This window comes from Microtus ochrogaster, unplaced genomic scaffold, assembly GCF_000317375.1.
Source record: "Microtus ochrogaster isolate Prairie Vole_2 unplaced genomic scaffold, MicOch1.0 UNK7, whole genome shotgun sequence".
NCBI lineage: Eukaryota > Metazoa > Chordata > Mammalia > Rodentia > Cricetidae > Microtus > Microtus ochrogaster.
This window is the reverse complement of record NW_004949105.1, coordinates 4,622,366-4,642,615: the sequence shown is the minus strand read 5'-3', so window position 1 is coordinate 4,642,615 and position 20,250 is coordinate 4,622,366. Positions and strand designations below refer to the sequence as shown.

At 47.9% G+C, this 20,250-nt stretch overlaps 1 protein-coding gene across 1 annotated transcript in view; it reads right to left on the bottom strand.

Annotated features, from left to right (window-relative positions):
* Rasa3 (RAS p21 protein activator 3) overlaps positions 1-20,250 on the bottom strand; it is a 98,301-nt gene that overhangs the window by 42,382 nt on the left and 35,669 nt on the right. Inside the window, exon 2 of the mRNA XM_005366252.2 lies at positions 12,497-12,614. Coding sequence (XP_005366309.1) covers positions 12,497-12,614 — 118 coding nt within the window. The remainder of the gene's footprint in view (positions 1-12,496; positions 12,615-20,250) is intronic.

Below are 20,250 nucleotides of genomic sequence, written 5' to 3'. Positions count from 1 at the left end.
TATGTGGGACACATCATGGCTGGTTGTCCTGGGTGTATGTGGGACACATCATGGCTGGTTGTCTTGAGTGTATGTGAGACACATCATGGCTGGTTGTCCTGGGGCCATGCGGGACACATCATGGCTGGTTGTCCTGGGGCTACGTGGGACACATTATGGCTGGTTGTCTTGGGTGTATGTGAGACATCTTGACAGGAGCCTGTGACAGAGCCAAAGTTTACTTCACATCAGGACAGCAAAGGGGACAAAGAGGAGGGGCTGGGGTCTTACTGTCATACTGGGTATGCCTCCCATGAGCTAAGGACATCCCAGTGGTTCCAATACAGCAGACAAGTGGCCCTTTGTCTGACCTTTTTATAATTTTTTTTCTAGTAGTTTCAACCACCTTAAATGTGTTTTCTTCTCTTATTTCATGTTTCTTTGTTTTGTTTTGTTTTGTTTGAGTTTGTGTGGGATTTTGTTTATCTGTTTGTTTTGGGACAGTGTCTCACCATATAGCCTAGGTTGTCCTAGGGCTCACTACGTAGCCTAGGCTAGATTTAAACTCACAGTGATCCTCCTGCTTCAGTTTTCTGAGTGTTAGGATTATAGGTGTGTGCTACCATGCTTGGCATTCTCTTATTCCATAGAACTTTTTAATTTAAATTGTACTGGTTAATTTGCCTGTGGGTCACCTCAAACACTTTGGAAATTAAGGTGGGATCCTGGCAGATGAGGGAATGATTTCACGAACTGAGGAGCAATTGTGTGCAGGTTAAATTTTTATGAACTGGTCTGAGCTGGTAAACGGAAGAGAGAGAGAGGAAGAGAGAGAGAGAGAGAGAGAGAGAGAGAGAGAGAGAGAGAGAGAGAGAGAGAGCGCAAAGGAAACTCCGAGCGAGCGCAAAGGAAACTCCGTATCCGAGGAACACGGTGCCCTCAGAGAATGGAGGTCTTTCGGCTGAGCATGGAGGGAGGGTGCTGCTTACCAAGCAGATGGCCCATGGAGCTTCGAGGTTGGGCCACTGTGAGGGGAAGAGGCTGATATGTTGGGCAGGAAATGGGGGCTCTCTTGAACTTTCAGTGGAATGAACTTTGCTCTAGGCATGGTACCACGCCACAGTCCTGTCTCTGCTCCAGAAACAGAGAAGGCAGAATAAGTGGACACCAACCTACCAACTATAAATCCTCTAGCAAATTGCTTGTCCCAGAGAGTGGCCCTAGATTCTCTGGTGTTCGCTGAAGGTGGGTGTGAGATTGTCAGCAGCACTCTCCGTAGCCAGTGCAGGACGTCACACAGTAGCCTCTGCATGTGGCACTCCACGACCACCAGACACAGGAGAGATGCCAGCTATACCTGCTCTAGCTGAGAGGTAAGTCACAGGGGGATAGCAAGGACTCCAGGATGAATGTCAGGGACTAGAGCAAACTTGGACTAGGTGCCAGCTTCATGTCTCCCAGGTCAACAGACCTTCTCTTCAAAGTCAGCACGTATCCAGGAAAGCGTTACCTTTGTGACAAATCCACAATACAGTTCACATGCAAATTTGGAGAACTGCCCATATTTCCTTCCTTCTGCTATATGCCCAGTTTGTGGACTTTTGGAAACAGGAGACATCCATGGGAAAGAGTCTTACCTTTCATTTTAACTAACATTAATGAATATCTTTTTTTTAAATGAAAAATAAAATTAAAATACAGATAAAATTAAAAGAGAATGAAAATCTATTATGGCTACATTGTTAAAAAAACATTTCTATTTAAGGCCTGGTCTATTGTGATAGTGCACGCCTTTAGTCCTACCACTCAGGAGGCAGAGACAGGAGAATCTCTGTGAGTTTGAGGCCAGCCTGTTCTATATAGAGAATTCCAGGTCAGCCAGGGCAACATGGTGAGCCCCTGTTTCAAAAACAAACACGCAAACAAACAAAAATAGCGCATGAATCCAGCAGTGCTGGCACACACTTGGCAGGCTGAGGCAGGTGGATCTCTGGGTTCGAGACCAGCCTGACCTACAGAGCAAGTTCCAAGACATCCAGGACTAGAGGACTAGACAGAAAAACCCCGTCTCAAAAAAAAAACAAAAAACCAACAACAAAAACACAGTACGATGGCTACTGAAGTGAGGTCCTGGGAACAGAAACGCTGCACCAGCTCGTGTACATAGTATTAGGAGGAAGACCTGGAAGACTTCATTATCTCACACAACTGTCAGGTGACCCACAGCGCCACTCCTAGGTACACACCTGAGAGAAATGAAATCTCAGCAAATCAGAACTCAAACACAAATGTTCCCAACACATCAGCAAAAAAATAAGGAAAAGCCAGGGTTGTGGCGCACACCTTGAATTCCAGCACTCAGGAGGCAGAAGCAGGAGGATCCCAGTTTAAAGCCAGCCTGGTCTACAGCCAGGGCTACCTGGAGAAAGCCTGCCTCGAAAGGAACACTGACAAAGGAACAGCTCCATCAGAGGGTGTGGAGTTCAGCCATTGAAGGCAACTCAGCCCTGTGTGTGTGATACCGAGGATGAATCTTGAGACACTGAGTGATGACGAGCCACACACAGAGCTCCACCGCTATGAGACAGATGCCTGGGATGCCAGGCACAGGGCACATGGTGACGGTTACAGGACCCACACTTCTTTGGGAAAAGTGAAATATTCAAAAAGCAGCTGTGGTGATGGTTACAGAGGCCTCCAAAGCTCCCCCAAAGCCACAGAGCTGAGATTTGAAACGGTTGAAGTAGATGTCAGTAAATTATATTTCAATAAAGCTATTTTTAAAACAAAAATATAGCCAGATGTCAGGAAACTGGAAACTAGAATTAACGCTCTGGGATAAGACCTCCTAGAATGTGTTGCCCTAAATATACACAGATAAAGACGTGGAAACAGCTACCCGAGGATCTTAGAGGAGAAATGGGATCGCCACTCACGTTCCGGCACAGCTTTTCCTTTGCGCCATCTTTACGGCCACTTTCAGGATAAGCAAACATAATACCCGGAGCCAAATGTCCCCATGGTCACCAACAAAGCCACCAGACTCACTCACCGGTGGCTTTTCCCAACCTTCACAGCCAGAAGCAATGTGACAATACTCAGACAGGGGTCTGCACAACTCCTGCCTGCTCCCAGAGAACCATTCCGAGGTGGAACTGTTGGTGGAGAATGCTCTGATGTTCTGGAGGCATCATGCCACACAAGCTTCCAGAAAGCATGAACTGGCTCACGTCCCAACATGCCACGTCATGTCAGTAGAGTTAAAGTTGTACAGGAGCGTGGCTCTAACCCTAAGTACACCCGTCTCCAAGCACCAAGAAATAAATTTGGCTCAGTTGACAGCAAGGGGAAATAAAAAGAATGAAGAAACTATTTCATTTAAAATGTTTAAAGTACAGGTGAATTTGAGATTCTTCCACATACTTATGAGCTTTTTTAAAACTTCCCTTTTCTTCATGACTTCGGCCCATTTTCCATTAGTGTCTCTTCCTCTCTCTCAGGATATTGACCCATTAGGAATGTTTGAATCTGTGTTCCAATAATTCGCAGCATATGAGGGACTCATTTAAAAGAAACACGCCCCACATCTGTGAATATCTCAGCAGGCAGAGAGGCAGGAGGGTCTCTGTGAGTTCGAGGCCAGCCTGGTCTACAGAGCAAGTTCCAGGACATCCAGGACTACACAGAGAGAGGCCCTGTCTCAGAAGTCCCTTTTTTAAAAAGCAAAAACAAGCAAACAGACAACAACAACACATTAAGATGGCTATGACCAAAAGCAAATTCAAGGTGAGGCCCTGGGAACAGAAATGCTAGTGGTGACCCGAAACCCTCTGCCCCCTTCTCTGAATAGCTTCACTAGCAGGGACTTGGGCCTCACAGCTACAGGGCCATGGCTGTCCCAGCCTTACATAGGGCCTACAATGAAGATCTGCAGGAGTGCCCACAGCAAGGACCTCCAGTTTAGGCAGAGACACCCAGGCTGTGGCGAGCTACATGCCAGGTTTCCTCCTAGGTTGCGCGCTAAGCATCAGGCTAGAAGCAGGAAGAACCAGGCACACCGGCCCAGGGCCTCCACACCCTGTGCGCTGGGCTCTCTCATCCATGGGAGTCAGTCTGTGCCCTTTCCTGGGCATCCGACTTTAAAGCATATTTTCGAGAAAGCAAAAGGAAACAGGCTGAACACGAGGGAGGACAGTCTTCTACCAGCCTCCTCCCAGGGCTTCCCTGTGGACAAAGCCTCCTTTCTGCGGCCCTCAAAGGGGCACACAGTGAGGGTGCTTCCCTTCCCAGGCACTGCTTAGCCACAGTTGTGTCCACAGAGGCTGCCTTTGTCCAGGCTGCAGCCAGTGGCAGGAGAGCCATGATAATGCTTGCCAGGCGACCCCCATTTCAGCTCAAGGGTTCCAGAAACCTCTTTCCCAATAGAGAAAAGACCCACAGGGAAGGGCTGGGACCCTCATTCCTCATTGCTGTTTGACAAGAGGAAATTAATCTAGCCAGCAGCTTCTGCCTTGAGGCCACTGGAATGACAGACATGCTGTCTTTTACCTCATCAAAAGGGAAGAAGCCGGGGGCTCAAAGGAGTTTCACAGCATCAAGGAACTTCCATGAAGAAAAGGAAAAGCTGACAATGGGCCATTATCTCCAAGTGGGGCCTCTGGCCCGAGCCCTCTGAATACCTCCTCCCCTCTTTCTCCCTCCCCTCTTCCTGGAGCCCTCTGAACCCCTTCTCTCATAGCCTTCCAACTTCTCCTTCCACTGCCCACAGGACTGGGCACAGGGCTCACACCAGCCTCACTTGGGACCTGCAGAGAAACCACCGAGTCTTCCTTGAGTCATTTCCCGACATCTACTGCTGCCCCACCCCATCCCAGCTGCTTGCTGTGTGTACCTCGTGACAAGTGACATTGGTCATGAGAAAATGATAGAGCCGGGTCCCCAGTGTCCTCCCTGGAGCAAGTTCCTGGGCCTATTTCCCAACATCTTGAGCGAGAAGGGGACTTGAGGGGAGGGGGAGGGGTGGGCCTGCGTGGAGAAGGATAATGGAAACAGGGTGGGGCTCTCTGTGCCTGGTCTTTGTGCCCCAGCGTCTGGGGAGATACAGACAAGGCCAGTGTCCAGGAGGTCCTGAGGCAGAAGCCACATGACTCTTGGGCTCTTCGTCCCACGGGATGGAAGCGGCTCTCTACAAAGAATCCAGCCTGTTTCTCAATGGTTGGACATTCAGCTACAAAATAGATGCAGGGTTAATCACTAATTGGAGCTAGATTAAACTTTCATTAAAGCTCACGGTATATCAAATGTCCCCAGGAGATAGGCTGGGGTGCAGCAAAGCTTCACTCAAGTCTGCCTCTTTGGTCCCCTGAAATGTGATTCTTAAAGCTTTGGGGAGCTCACATCACAGGCAGCCAGGAAGACAGAGCAGTCAGATTTAACCACTGGTGCATACCAGAGCCCTTGGGCAACTGCTACCAGAACAGCCCAAAGAGAATCCACACACCGGGGGAAACACAGTGGAAGAAGACTGCGTGTCATTCACTAAGGAAGCAAAAATGTCATGGGTGGCTTTTGGAGCAACACATCGACAGCGGAGACCGGGAACAGAGGGACCATGAGGATGGGTCATGGTGCTTCTATACCAGGCTAACTTCCTGCCCAGTGCCCTGTATTTCACAGCCTAGCACCCCAGGGTTTTGGCTGGAAGCCTACCATGCACTGGCTGCAGGGTACTTAAGCCTAGTCAAGATGTGGGGTAGGATTGTTTATCTTGAAACTCTGGAACATTGATCTGCAAATTTTCAAAGCACAGACCTGCTGAGAAGCACAGCTCGGCTGAGCTCCTGACTCTTGGTCTGAGGTTGAGGGTGAGAAATGTGGGCTGTGTTTCTGCCTTGACCTGTCTTCAGGACCAGGGAGCACCTGTCACCTGCGTCATTAGCCCTGGAGCTTTGGGCATCGGGTAGGTATCGGGATAAAACAAGCCTCTCACTCCCAGGCTCTTTCCTCTTAGCCTCCCCTTGTGCCCAGACAAGAACACTCTGATGCTACCAAGACAAGATTCCCAAGACCCACAGTCTGGGGGACTGAAATATCCAAGACCATGTCATAGGATGAAGTCAAGGGCACAAGGGGACCTGCAGTTCCTGAAGAAGCACCCCACAGTTCTCAGAAAGAGCACAGGCAGTCAAGATAGAGGGAGAAGGTCAGAGCTGGGCCAAGTTCTTTTGCACCTCATAGGATAAGGACCTGCAGTCCCTCTTCTGAAACTTCCTGGGGACCAGGAGGTGTCCATGAGGGACACAAGCTGATAAGCCCCGACTTGGCCTGGATGACTAATATTGTCAAAGAATGCAGTAAGTGCTTAGAGTTTATTACATAGAAACAAAATGGCATTTATGCCCAGCAGCTGTCCATGGTGTAGAAGGAACCTCACAATCCAACCCAGGTGTGCTCCCGGCCCAGGTGTGCTCCCAACCCAGGCGTGCTCCTGGCGCAGGAGTGCTCCCAACCCAGGCATGCTCCAGGCCCAGGCGTGCTCCAGGCCCAGGCGTGCTCCCTACCGACCCAGGTGCTCCTGACCCAAGTGTCCTCCTGACACAGGCATGCTCCTGGCACAGGTGTGCTCCTGACCGACACTTGGTGTGCCCCTGACCCAGGGTTGCTCCTGACCAACACTGGTGTGCCCTTGACCCATGGTTGCCCCTGACCCAGGGTTGCTCCTGGCACAGGCGTGCTCCCGGCCCAGGTGTGCTCTCGGTGCAGGAGTGCTCCCAACCCAGGCGTGCTCCCGACCCAGGTGTGCTCCCTACTGACCCAGGTGCTCCTGACCCAGGTGTCCTCCTGACACAGGCATGCTCCTGGCACAGGTGTGCTCCTGACCCAGGGTTGCTCCTGGCATAGGTGTGCTCCTGACACAGGCGTGCTCCTGGCTAAGAAATAATGCCGAGAAGCTTTAAGGACAAAGTGGCTGAGGGCGTTGTAACTGAGTGTGGGCTAAAACAAGGCATTGGGAGTAGAGAACTTGGGGTCACATCCATAGGAGAATATACAGTGGCTTCCTGAGCTGTTGAAGGTCCACCCTAGACCTGGAGAGGCCTCTTGAGGTCATTATAAACCCGGGAACTCTTAGGCTCGGTTCAAATGACCCAGGAGCCTCCCAGTTGGCCGGACCCGTGGACAGACAGCACAGCCAAGTGGTAAAATGGTGAGAGGCGCCAGCTCCTTCCTTGGTCCCACAGTAACTCCCTCCAGGATACCGCAGACACAAACCAGGCCTAGGTTAAGGAAACAGACATTTACCATAGGATCATCTAGATACCTTGATGTGTGCAACCACTTTCCAGACCCCAGAATTAGAAAGACACAGACCAGAGAAGCCATGGCAGGCATAGGCCTTTCCATGCTAGGGGCAACCATGGCTCTCACCCTCTCATACCAGCCTCTTGCTCTAGAACCATCAACTAGAAGTCACCGTGAGCATTGTCCTTACTGCCACCAAGACTCATAGGGTCTGCCCCGGATTCCTGCGAGGCAGTGGCCTTCCTTAAGTCCCTAGCACCCTTGTCTGGACACCTCAGTGCCAAGGGCCAGAGCTGCCCACGCTAAGACTGCCTCTGTAACAGCCCTGAGTGCGCACTTCTCCCAGTCAGTGTTTCCAGCCGCAGACCAAGACCAGGAAGAGAAGGTACCACACCTGATGGAATTTTCTTACAGCTATGGGGTGCTGGTCCTTTTGAAATGCTCGTTCTTTATGGCAGCAACACACCCCTGCACCGGTCCGACAGCAGCTCCCCGTACACAGCCTGCCCTTTTGGGTTGTTTCTATCTGGTATGGAGTTGTGCTGGGCATTTTGAACACAGCAGCCCTGAGATGCCTTCAGATACTTCAGTGAACGAGAAGGTGAGGAGTGACCTACCCGCGCAGTTAAGGTGAAATCTCAGCTCTGCTAGGTCAAGAGTGAGGAGAGCTCTGTGTGGTGGCGTGGATAAGAATGGTCCTCATAGGCTCGTGTACTTGAACACTCAGTCACCAGGAAGAGCATGGGCTTGTTGGGAAGGCATAGGAGGTGTGGCCTCAGTAGAGCCGACATGTCCCTCACTGAGTTTTGAGGTTTCAAAGCTCACACCAGGACCAGTGTCGTCTGTCTGCCTGCCCCTCTCTCTCTCTCTCTCTCTGCCTGCTGCCTGTGGATCAGGACGTAAAGCTCTCAGGTAACACTTGGCTATGCCTGTCTGCTTCCTGGCATGATGACCCAGTTAGATGCTTTCTAAGAGTTGCCTTGGTTGTGTGTCTCTTCACAGTGAACACTAACTACATCAGGGGTATGTCTGGTGGGACACAGCTTTTGATGATTTCACTTTCATTGGGGAGGGCTGGGGTCAGCGAGCTGGGCTTGTTCTCCCCGGTGTGTCCCTCCAAGAACTGACAGCAAGGGAAAGGGATTTATAGGAGAGCACTCTCCAGGAACACTGGTTCAGTAGCAAGAGCAAGAACACTGTGGGGGGGGCAGCTCCCATCCGTATGGGAAAGGCACACAGCAACTCTGAGAAGGCATCCACATGAGTGAAAAGGGAAAAGAAACTCGGCTTCCTCTCGTCCTTGCGCAGCCTCTGTGTGGCTCTGCACTGAGTCTCAGTGCACAGAGGGACTCACGGGGAATGTGTTTTGTGAGCGCCTCCCCCCAGAGGACCATGCCCAGCTCCTGCCACTCTCACCAGCCCTGCCAGGCTGCACATGTGCAGTCGGACCAGTTCAGACTTGCAGTTATGTGAGTCTTCGGTTTCCTGCAGCAATGCTGCCAAATCAGTGTCTAATCTAGAGGGTGATGCTGGTGCTGGAGGGCAGCCATGGAGAATCTGTTTCTGGAGGTTGATGCCAGGAAAATGTTTGATGGGCATAGCTGCCCTCTGTGGAGCAGCACTGCGGGATGGTGGCATCTGGCTATAGGCTCTCAGTCTGGACCAGGGGCCCCACTTGCTCTGTCCCCCTGCTTATTATTATCACAGGTGCCATTGGGTCTGCCCCTCCTGTCTCTCCCCTGAGCTGCTGCTGCTGCTGGGGCCCACCCCTGCCCCAAAGCCACACAGAACCAGGGCAGGACCTGGGCCTTTCAGGTCTGGCTACTCTGTGCCCGCTGCTGCCCTCCTGAATCCCCATCTAGTAAGCTGTGCCACGGTCACCACACTGTCCTCCACTTCTTGAAACGTCTTGCATTTCCAATTTCTATTTCAAATTTGCCTTCAGTTTTCTCTTCAGGCATGTCCATGAGAAATGTAATTCAGTCACCAAATTTTCCATTTAGGTTGTTGCATTGTTCGTTCCTACAAATACTACTTTACAAAAAACGTTCTTTAGAGCCTTCTGTCCTGCTGCAGTATGTCACCATCTGATGTGGGACTCCCTTCTGTATACTATGAATATATTTTATTACCATTGGTTATTAAAGCAGCTGTTTCGGCCAATGGCTTAGTAGAGTAAAGCCAGACAGGAAATGCGACAGATATATAGTGAGAAAGTAGGCGGAGTCAGAGAGGCACCATGTAGCTGCTGAAGAAGAAAGACACCAGCCGCCAGCCAGAACCTTACCGGTAGGCCACAGCCTCATGATGATTCACAGATTAATAGAAATGGGCTAATTTAAGATGTAAGAGCTAGCTAAAAATATGCCTAAGTTATTGGCCAAACAGTGTTGTAATTCATACAGCTTCTGTGTGATTCATTATTCATGTCAGGGCTACCAGGAATGCAAGAGCTGTCTCCGTCTACACCCATCTGTTGCCCCCGGAAGGAGTTTATCACTCCAGCTACCAGTGCATTCACACACACACACACACACACAAACACGCTTTCTTTGCACACCTACCCCTTCTAGTTCACAGTCTTTGGAACTTGATATAGGAAACCTCTTTGAGATTTTGATATTGAAAGAGGTGATTGGATTTGCTTAAAAGAGCCCTTCGTTGCCTGAGTGGATGCTGATTCAGCATCGACCTGGAACCCATGGATCGAGGCTTTCAGGCCACAGATGTGGACTCAGCACGAGGCTGAGGCAGCACTGACCACAGCTTACTTCTTCCACAAGCCATTGGCACACGTAGCCCAGTGGTGGGGCGAAGGGTGTCAGCCTGCAGGTCTACCAGTGTAAGGAGTTGCTCAGCTGCACATGATGTGGTCGCACAGACCCACACTTGAGGCTCCTGCCATAGTTTTTCTAGGTTCACTTCTGGGGTTATCAGTTTGAACTTGTACCCAGTTTTCAGCTGGCATATTTCACCCATAGCCTGAGTCATGATGGAAAGATGGGGACATGGGAAGGAAAAGAGTCCCTCACCCTTCTCCCCAGACTCTGGTTGAAGTCTCTCACCAGATGAGAATCAAAAGTCCCAGGACAATTAAAACTTTTTCTGGAAAGGTTGCAAACATAGAAACAATAGAGATTTCAGATGAGAATATCTAAACAGCAACAAACTTTGAGTAGAAAGGGCACCATGTACAGTAAATTGGGACTGCGGGGGCACATTAAAATCTTAGCAGAAAGACAGGACACAGGAACTGACTGGACAAAGCAGACTACAGAAGGATGGACCACAGCAGCCTGAACACCCAGCACAGTGAATACCCCAAGACCAATCATCTGGCCCTGATGTGTGCACCAAGGACTGGAGGACAGAATTTCTAACCTTCCCAGGAACCTTCTCTTGGCTCAATCTTCACTGCTGACATGGCCTACTAGAATCGCTGTCTGCCTATCTACCTGTTCACATAGCTGCATCTACATAGGCCCATCTGCCCACAAGTTCATTCATCTAGACTAGGTCAGCCCCTTCATGTCACCTCACTCCTGAAACTCAACTCTGATCTTGCAGCCTGGCTCTACAATAGCTGCTGAGCTTGTCACTACACCCAGAGACTTCTTGGCACTTTTTATCAACTTCCCTGTTCTCAAGACTTCTGGAACCAATGATCTCCGCTGCAGCACACAAACATGCACATGTACATATACATGCATACACATGTGTGCTATGTGATGCTTGAGTATTAATATCAGTAATTAAGCATCTTCTTCACCAACCCCACAAGACTTTCTTCAACATACAGTTGACCCTTGACAGTATTTTTCAGTCTTCAGTTTTGTTTTAAAGAAATCTAAGCACGCATAAATAACAACACAGACAGCTGTAACCATGGGGCCTCAGCAGGGTGGCTTCAAGACAGACAGAATTGGGTACACCATCTACCGCCCTCAGGGGCGGGCAGCGTTAGTGGTTTTCCAAAAATTAAACTCATTAAGTCATCAGGACATGCTGTTTGCTACCACTTGAAGTAGCAATAGGCAAGGATATAATTCAGCTGCTAAAAATGCTCTCAAAACCAGAATAGCTTTCTGAAACCACACAACCCGCAATTCTAAACCCGAAAGGTGGAGTCCCTGGCTTGGAGCTGTTCCCTTTGATCTTGAAGAACCGCAAGAGAGGCTGGGATGCCTGCCCTGATGATAGTCTTGGCTCCTTAGTAGCACCGATGGGATGCTGAGAGGCTGGTGTGTCTGCTTTGATAACAGTCTTGGCTCCTTCCTAGCTAGCGCCAATGGGATGCTCACAGAGGCTCGTGTGCCTGACGTGATAATAGTCTTGGCTCCTTCCTAGCGCCAAAGGGATGCTCATAGCTTTCTTGCTGTTCCCCCTCTCACTCTCAGATCACTGCTCTGGGTTCTAAGATGTCACTTCCTGTCCCCACATGCTCTTAGCCATAGCACAGACCCTCTGCCGGCTGGCAAATTATTGGCAAGGCAAGATCTGAGCCCCAGAATGCTGGGGCACACAACCATGCTGAAAATTCATGCTGAAGACAAAAAGCTCTCATCCTGGACCAAAAACTAACACGTTAGAAGTCCCACTACATTCCGGTTCTCCTTGGCTGACCCCTGCCTTACTCAAAGTCTGCCAATGAATGTTTTCTTGGCTCTTATCCTCAATTAACAGCTCTGTGTACACAGTATGGTTTTCATAAAAGTTTTTAAAGAAATATAGCATGAGGTGAGGAAGCTCTAAAATATTTCCTTTCTTAAAATTACCACTTAAAAAAACTGTAGGTATATGAATGTTTTGCCTGCATATATGTATGTACACCGTGTGCATGCCTGGTTCCCACAGAGGCCAGAAAAGGGTGCCATGCCCTGGAACTGAAGGTAAGGATGACTTGGAGCCACCTTGTGAGTGCTAGAAACTGAACCCAGAGGCCCTCTGCAGGAAGAGTGAATGCTCTTAACTGCCTAACCATCTCTCCAGCCTCATTTGCAGATTTTTTCCTGTCCAGGGGAAAGAAGTGGCCGCCAAGAGTTTCCCATGATTCAGGGTCTTGCAGATCAGGAACTGATTTCATCAGGGCAGAGGTGCCCACTACAGCCCACCCGAGGGCCCAGCGGATGCTTCCTCATAAAAAAACACTCTCGTGTGCAGCCAGGCACAGATAGGCAGACATGGAATCAGAAGCAATTAAAGCAGCAGTGGGCATTACCAGAGTGACTTCTCCACAATTTTGGTCCGGAAAACCTCCTCCTGGTCCAGGTTCACGGTGCAATAGCAGTCCCTCATCTTGTTTGGCCCCGGGTAGGAAGGAAGATTCTTAGCTTCACCTGAAGAATAAATGGGACACACACCAACTTAGCACAGAATACTCAACATCCTCGCTGTTATACACGTCATCACACCCACCCCAGGATGCTCAGCACAGTCACCAATCACACATTCTTGAACAGTGGCATCACCGTAGGGAGGCGCATGCCTTCACCTTGTACACTAGTTCATCCTTTGTGTGGTTTGGTTTCCTTACAAATCAAAACACTGCAATGTTCTGTTGTTGGGCAGCAGGCTCTTATACATTGAAACCTTCCATCCTGGAAGAGGGCTCCTTAAGATTGTGGAAGTTCTAATGGGTGTCTCAGGAAAACTCAGGAAGTAAACAACTCACAGGTCTCAGGAAGTCCCTGAAACATACCAGGGTCATGAGCTCCCTCCCTCCCAAAGATTATATAAACAGCAAGAGTTTAGAAGGGACCCTCCCTCTTGTGAAGCTGCAAGCCCTGCAGAGCTCTTAGGGTTTCCAGCTTTTGTGAGTTGTCACAACTTGGGGGTGGGGTTTTGGTGATTCAGTTGCTATGAATTGTCTGTCCCTGCTTCTGTAAAGTAACCCCCACCCAAACTCTTTTAGTTAACCCTAATAAATTCAAGTTGAATTTCACACTTTGGTCTGTCATCAGCTGACTTTTGGGTGAGTAGATATTTGTTCATTTCTTCCCAGGAGCAATGCCACACAATAGCCAGCAACACAGAGGCACACACTGGTACCTGCCGATACCACTTTGTGTTGGTATTGACAAGCGACACAACCAACCATGCCATGGCAGATGTTCCTCCGAGCTCTATAATCGTCTGGGTCTGATAGCACCAACAGCCTTACCCTCCTCAAGCGTCAAGCAGGCATATATGCTCAGCTTTCTTGAGGAAAACAATTTGGCCAGAACAATGCCAACTTACAAACTGATCAGCCAAAAATTCTCCAGAGCATCTAGATGACTTTTAAACTTTTCATTAAGTTTGTTCACCTGAGACATGGAATGGAGGGGAAGGTTAATGGAAGATGGTTTTCAATGAGTGATATTTTTTTTGTATCACATTTTCTTTCTGATGTCCCAGAGTGCTTTGGACACCTATGCCAATACATATTATCTCTTGGAGCTGCCCACAGGTCTTAATGTGTATGAGGCTGCTTCCCACAGCAGGTACATACAGTCTTGTGGAGCCTGAGTTACTCCTGCCCTGAGAAGACAAGACTCCTGTCTTCCCAGTTCAGACACCCTGGAGTTCACGTGTCTGGGGTGGGGCTGGGTTTCACTGTCCTAGGCCAAGTGCTCCGCAGCTAGCCTTCGTTCCTAGCCCTCTTCTTTACATTTTTGTTTTGTTTTCTGTTTGTCCTTTTTGTCTTGTATTTTTCAAGACAAAGTCTTTTTCTTTTCTTCTTTCTTCCTTTCTTTCTTTCTTTCTTTCTTTCTTTCTTTTTAGTTTTAGTTTTGGTATAAGACAAGGTTTCTCAGTAGCTTTGGAGCCTTTCCTGGAACTCACTCTGTAGACCAGGCTGACCTCGAACTCACAGATATCTGCCTGCCTCTGCCTCCCCAATGCTGGGATTAAAGCATTGGGGGCTGAAGACCCCTAGCCCCTTGACTTTCTTTGCCTGCCTCAGACCCTTTGCCTGTTGTGGTGAACTGAGCAAAACAACTTGTTTACCTGTGCCTGCAGCTGCTCTGCGCACGAGACCCTGATGGCAGGGGAGTGGGTTCTGGTGAGGCCTACAGCTGAAAGATCCCAAGAGCTGGGGCGTGGCTATCAGTTATGATCCCTATATAAGCTTCCCTGGAGCACAATAAACTTGGCATTCTTGTATCAAAGATGACCTGTGTCCCTGTGTCCCTGTCTGTGTGTGTGTGTATGTTTTTAAGTCTCCAGCCTAGTTCCCGGCTCACATACCGCCCCTTAGCGCAGCCGCTATGTTAAAGGTGTGCACTACCAAGGCCTGGTAAGAGACAGACTCTTGCTAAGTTGTTCAGATTTCCATTGAGTTTGTGATTTAGCTGCCTTAGCCTCCTGAGTAGCCAGGATTACAGTTCTCCACCACCGGGCCCACCTATCCCTGGAGTTCTTAAGGACTCATTGGGGAACCAACTATGACCAACCGTGATGCAGAGGAAAACCACCAAGAATGTTTCTTGTAGCCACTCTCACCTTAGAAACACGGCTCTCCCAGAACATCCATTTCTTCCCAGGTAGAATAAAGACATGACCAACCTGGTTTGAGGCAGTAAAGCTTAGATACTTAGTTAAAGTATCAACATGTCAAAGATCAACTTCTGCAGGCTCCCTAAGACATGACTGGCTTATACCACATGCATTGTCTGTGTGCCCAAGATGAATTCACGGGCAAGAACAAAGTCCACGGCTTCTACAGGAATGAGCTCCAAGCGATAACCATCCTGCTGGTCTTAGAGCGAGCACTGCAGCTCTGGCCTCACAGAAAAGGAGTTCTCCATCCCTAGTTGTGGCTGGGAATTGGTGGCTCCAGAAGAGATCACAAATTTTGAGTTGATACTCTACTGACTTCCAGGAAAACACCTTACAAGGTGAATTAAAGCTTTCCTTTGGAATCTGTTTGCTCTTTGTGTTCTTATGTCTCCGCTTGTTTTTGTTTGTGTGAGCATATGTTTTTACAATGAGTATAGAGTGAAGTGTAGATTGTTAGCCACACGTCGCCCTGTTTCTTGGAAGAAAATGTTCTTTGAAAGTCCCGTGGGAGAGGGTTTTTGATGGGAGATACAGACCTAATATCCTGTTTATTATCCACAGAAAGTCAAAATAGGAGAATACCAACTGTACTTCCTTAGAAGGATGTCCAGTCAGTCCCCAGCAGCTTGTGGGATTCACTTACTGGCAATACACAGTTTGGTCACTACCTAGACAGGGATGGAAACATCCTGATTGCTATGACAACAGCAACCCCAGCCAGCAGACAATTGTCCTGAGTCATCCACTAGCAAGCCACCCTGACCGGGAAGACCAGAGCAGTTACACATCTGTCCTGTGTCTTCTCACAGGGTCCCTAAGATGAGAGGCTCTGTCTGCATCATGAAGAATGAGGAGCAGTGAGTTATCCCAAGTAAGTAGATCCAGCTGAGAGACAGCAGAACATCTGGCAGCCAGGTGTCAAAGACACACGGGCTGCAGATGCCCAAGTACCCTTCTGTGTCTACAGAGCCTTCTCCATCTCCTCCCAAGCTGCATGGGTTCCTTTCCCATTTTTTAAACTGGCTTATATTTGTTGCACAGTGTTGGTTTTCATAAACACAATTATGTTTTATCTCATGTATTCTGACTATATTCACCCCAGTTTTGCTCCTTCCCCTTATTGTCATCCCTTCCTTTTTCCTTCTAGTCCTATTTCATCTCTCAGTCTTCCTTCTGCTTTCATGTCTCTCTCTCTCTCACACACACACACCTATAAGGAATTCTAGCAGGGCCAGGCATAGTGACACAAGCCTTTAATCTCAGCACTTGGGAGGCAGAGGCAGTGAATCTCTGTAAGTTCAAGGCCAGTCTGGTCAACGTACCAGGCTCCAGGACAGCTAAAGCCTACATGGAGAGACCCTGTCTCTGATTTAAAAATAAAATAAAATCATCTCTAGGAGCCACAAATAAGAGAAAACATGATAGTTTGTAGTAGTTTGAGCAAGAATGGCCTCATAGGCTCATAGATTTGAACACCTGAACACTTGGTTACTAGGGAGTGGCACTATTTGAAGGGATTAGGAGGTGTGGCCTTGTTGGAATAGGTGTGGCCATAGGGGGGGAAGTATGTCACAGGACTGGGATTTGGTTTCAGAAGCTCAAGCCAGGCCCAGTGTCTCTATCTCTTCCTGCTGCCTGGGGATCCAGATGTAGAACTCTCAGCTACTTCTCCAGCACCATGTCTGCCTGTGTGCCACCATGCTTCCTGCCATGATGACAATAGACTGAACCTCTGAACGTGTAAGCAAGCCCCAACAAAAGCTTTCTCTCATAAGCGTTGCTGTGGCTATGGTATCTCTTCATAGCAATAAACACTGACTAAGATAGTATTCACTTTTCTGTCTGGCTTTCTTCAGTTAATGCGATGGTCTCCAGCTGCACCCATTTCTCAGCAACTGACATAATTCCATTCTTCTTTATGACTGAATAATATTCCATTTGCACATAGACATTTTCCTTACTCTTTCATTTGCTGATGGGTATGGGGGCCGATTCCAGGACTTGACACTTAAGAAAGGGGCTATAGTAAATTTGGGTGTGAGCAGGTATCTCTGTGGTATGTCACTTCAGTCCTTGAGATAAGTGCCCAGGAGTAGTAGAGCTGGTCACAGGGTAGTTTTAATTATAGGTTTTCAGGAACCTCCATATTAACTTCCACAGAGGCAGGACAAATTTGCATTCCCACCTGCAGTGTAGAAGGGTTTCTTTTTCTCCACACCCTGGCCAGATTTTGTTGTCTGTTTGAATGACAGCCATTCTGACTGTGGTAAAATGAAATCTCAATGTGGTTTTAGCTTGCATTCCCCCGCTGGTGGAGAGACGTCTTTTCATGTATGTACTGGTCCCCTCTACTCAACTGTTTGAGAGCTGTCTGCTCATTTGATTGACCCATATGTTGACTGGATTGTTTTGGTTTTCTAGTATTTTATTTTTAATTCTGAGACTGGAGCTGCAGACGGTTGTGAGCTACCACGTGGGCACTGGGAACTGAACCGGGCCCTCTAGAAGACCAAGACAGCCAGTGCTCTCTCCCCTGAAGCAGCTCTCTAGCCCCAAAAGCCTTTTTACTACTGATTCAGCTTTCTTGCTTGTTGTATATCTACTTCAGTTGTTTATGTCTTCTTGGTTTAAATTTGGTAGATAATATGTGCCTAGAAATTTATCTATTTTGGCTAGATTTTTCAATTTATTTATATTACAAAATATGCCCTGATAATACTCTGAAATTCACTGATTTATTTTTTTCCAATATCTCCTTTTTTTACCTCCGACTTTATTGCGCTTTCTGTCACTTTATCTCTCTCTCTCTCTGTTTGATAAGAGTTTGTCGTTCTTATTTATCTTTCTGAAAAACCAACTCCTCATTCCATTGATTCTTTGTATTCTTCTTCCTGTTTCTATTTCATTCATTTCTGTCCCGATCTTTATGGTTTCTTTCCTTTCACTTGTTTTTGGTATAGATTATTCTTTTTCTAAGACCTGGAGCGCATCTCTTGGACTGTTTTCATCACATCAGACATAACCCACCCAGTAGACTGTGCTTTCATTCAGTTCTCGAAATATCAATCCCCCACCCCTGGTCTCTTCAATGACCCATTCGTCATTCAATAGTGTGTTTTTCAAGAACTGTGAGTTTGTGTGCTTTCTGCAGTTTCTCTTGCTATTGCTTTCTACTTCTACCACATTGTGACCAGATAGTCACAATGAACTTTCAGGTTTTCTTGTGTTTCTTAATACTTGCTTCATGTCCTACAGTGTGGTATATTTTACAGAAAATTCCACAGGCTACCAAGAAGAATGTGTATTATGTAGTGTTTGAGTAGAATATTCTATAGACATCTATTAGGTCTATCCTTTTTTTTTAATTTGAGACACGGTCTCACTACAAAGCTCCAGCTGTCCCGGAACTTGTTCTGCAGACAAGGCTGGCCTTGAACTCACAGAGACCCATCTACCTCTGCCTCCCAAGGGCTAGGCTGAAAGACCTGTGCCCAGCCCCTATTTTATCTTATAATGTCATTAAACTCTAAGGTCTCTTTGTTGAGTGTGTGTATGTGTGAACTGTTAGTAAGAGTAGGGCATTGAAGTTAACTACTGTGATTGTGTTGAGGTCAATGTGTCCACAAAGATGGTATACGACCACCACATGGACTGCGACAATCTCCAGGGAATAACCCAGAGACAGTTGGGGTGCAGCATTCTTAACTGGGAGGTGTCATTCTTAGAGCCGTGTGAGCAACCACCCTTGCTACTGCAGCTCCATTGGCCTCCTCCAATCCTTGCTCCCTGCCAAGGGATTTCCCAGACTCTAAAAACCACCACCAGAACTCAGTGGCAGCACTTGAAAGCTAACAAAATGAACCCTAAGCCAGCGTGACCAGAGTCTAAGCTTGGGGAACTGGGAAGGATTCTACTGCTGGCTGAAAGCAGGCTCCCTCCCAGACACAAGTGGTAACAGCTCAGAACTGAGGAGGGCAGGAAGGACGGCCGAGAGTCCAGGCTTGTCTGCAGTGCGGACACTGACATCTTTAACTTTGAACCAATCATCAGGCCCCAGAGTTCACATCTGTCAAGACCATGTATTGTAACAACACTGAAGAGTTTTTTCAAAAAGAACATGTTCGTGATTGAAATATCCTATTCTTGGAACGCATTTGTACTGCCTTATTATTTGAGTAAGTCTATATTTCTAAATCACACCACCAGGTCTGTGAGCACGCTGAGTTAGAGAACTCAGGAACCACCAGCCTCCAACACAGAGTGGGCGCCTGGGAAGAGCCTACACAGTGGCCATCGCTACTTCTCAGAGTCCTCAGTTTCCACAAATGACAGGAAGCTCTTTACAGTGAGAATGATGAGCATCAAGCAAGACTGTTATGTGGAGATTGAGAATGGCAAAAATAAGGGAAATTACATTCGCCCATCCCTAGAGCTGCTGGGAACTGGTATAAGATAATTTTATTATCCTATTTTATTAACATGAAATGTACCGGCTCCCCAGGAGGGTTTACCAGACATCTTATGCTAGTGATATTAAATAATGAATCAGACATAATAATGAGTCGTCCATGAAGACTTATAAAGATGCAGAAATGAGGCCATATTTTCAACCCCCATTAAGAGTAGCAACTGTATGGTTGGACTACAAGTTCCCAGAAAAGGTTTCTCGGCAGAAGAAACGAGTACAAATCAAAGGGGACTTAACTCTCGGTCGCTCTATCCCACCCAAGACCCAAGCTTGGAAGAATCCTGATATCTCACAGCTGGGCTCCTGCCAGCATCAGTAGGAGGAGTTAGCAGGTCATCAGTCAGCTCAGCAAATAAGAGGAACAGGCCCCGCCCACCACCCTAGAGGCTCAGCCTGTATCTTTCCTGTGGGACTCAGGCCCTGGAGGCTCATCCTGCCTACCTCTTCCACTCACTGGACTCTCTCCTAAACCCCGAATCGTAGTGGCCAGCCTGGGCCTCAGCTGGTCTTTGCACTTTGATTCCTGAGCAGCGTGTGGGAAACTAGTATGGAAATTCTCGAGTCCTTGAGATTAGAAACGGAAGCCCTGTGGGAGTACATCAGGAACCAATGTGACTGCTTCTAACTCGTTTAAATATCAAATAAATGAGAGTAGCAATCTGACAAGCCAAGGATAATGAACTAAAATAATGGAGACAGGCATTCACAAAAGAAGAGAATGCCTCCATAGACACATCCCCAGGAGACGAGGATACACCCACAAGCGTTTTGGGTACAACTATGCCACAGACACCAGGAAGGAACTTGGGGTTCCGCATGGCTCCATCCAAATTCACACAAAGACAAGGAAATGACCACTCTAGCTAGATGTTCCTATTGACACACAGCACAGGTCCACAGGCTCTCTGTATATAGACGTAGATAGATAGATAGATAGATAGATAGATAGATAGATAGATAGATAG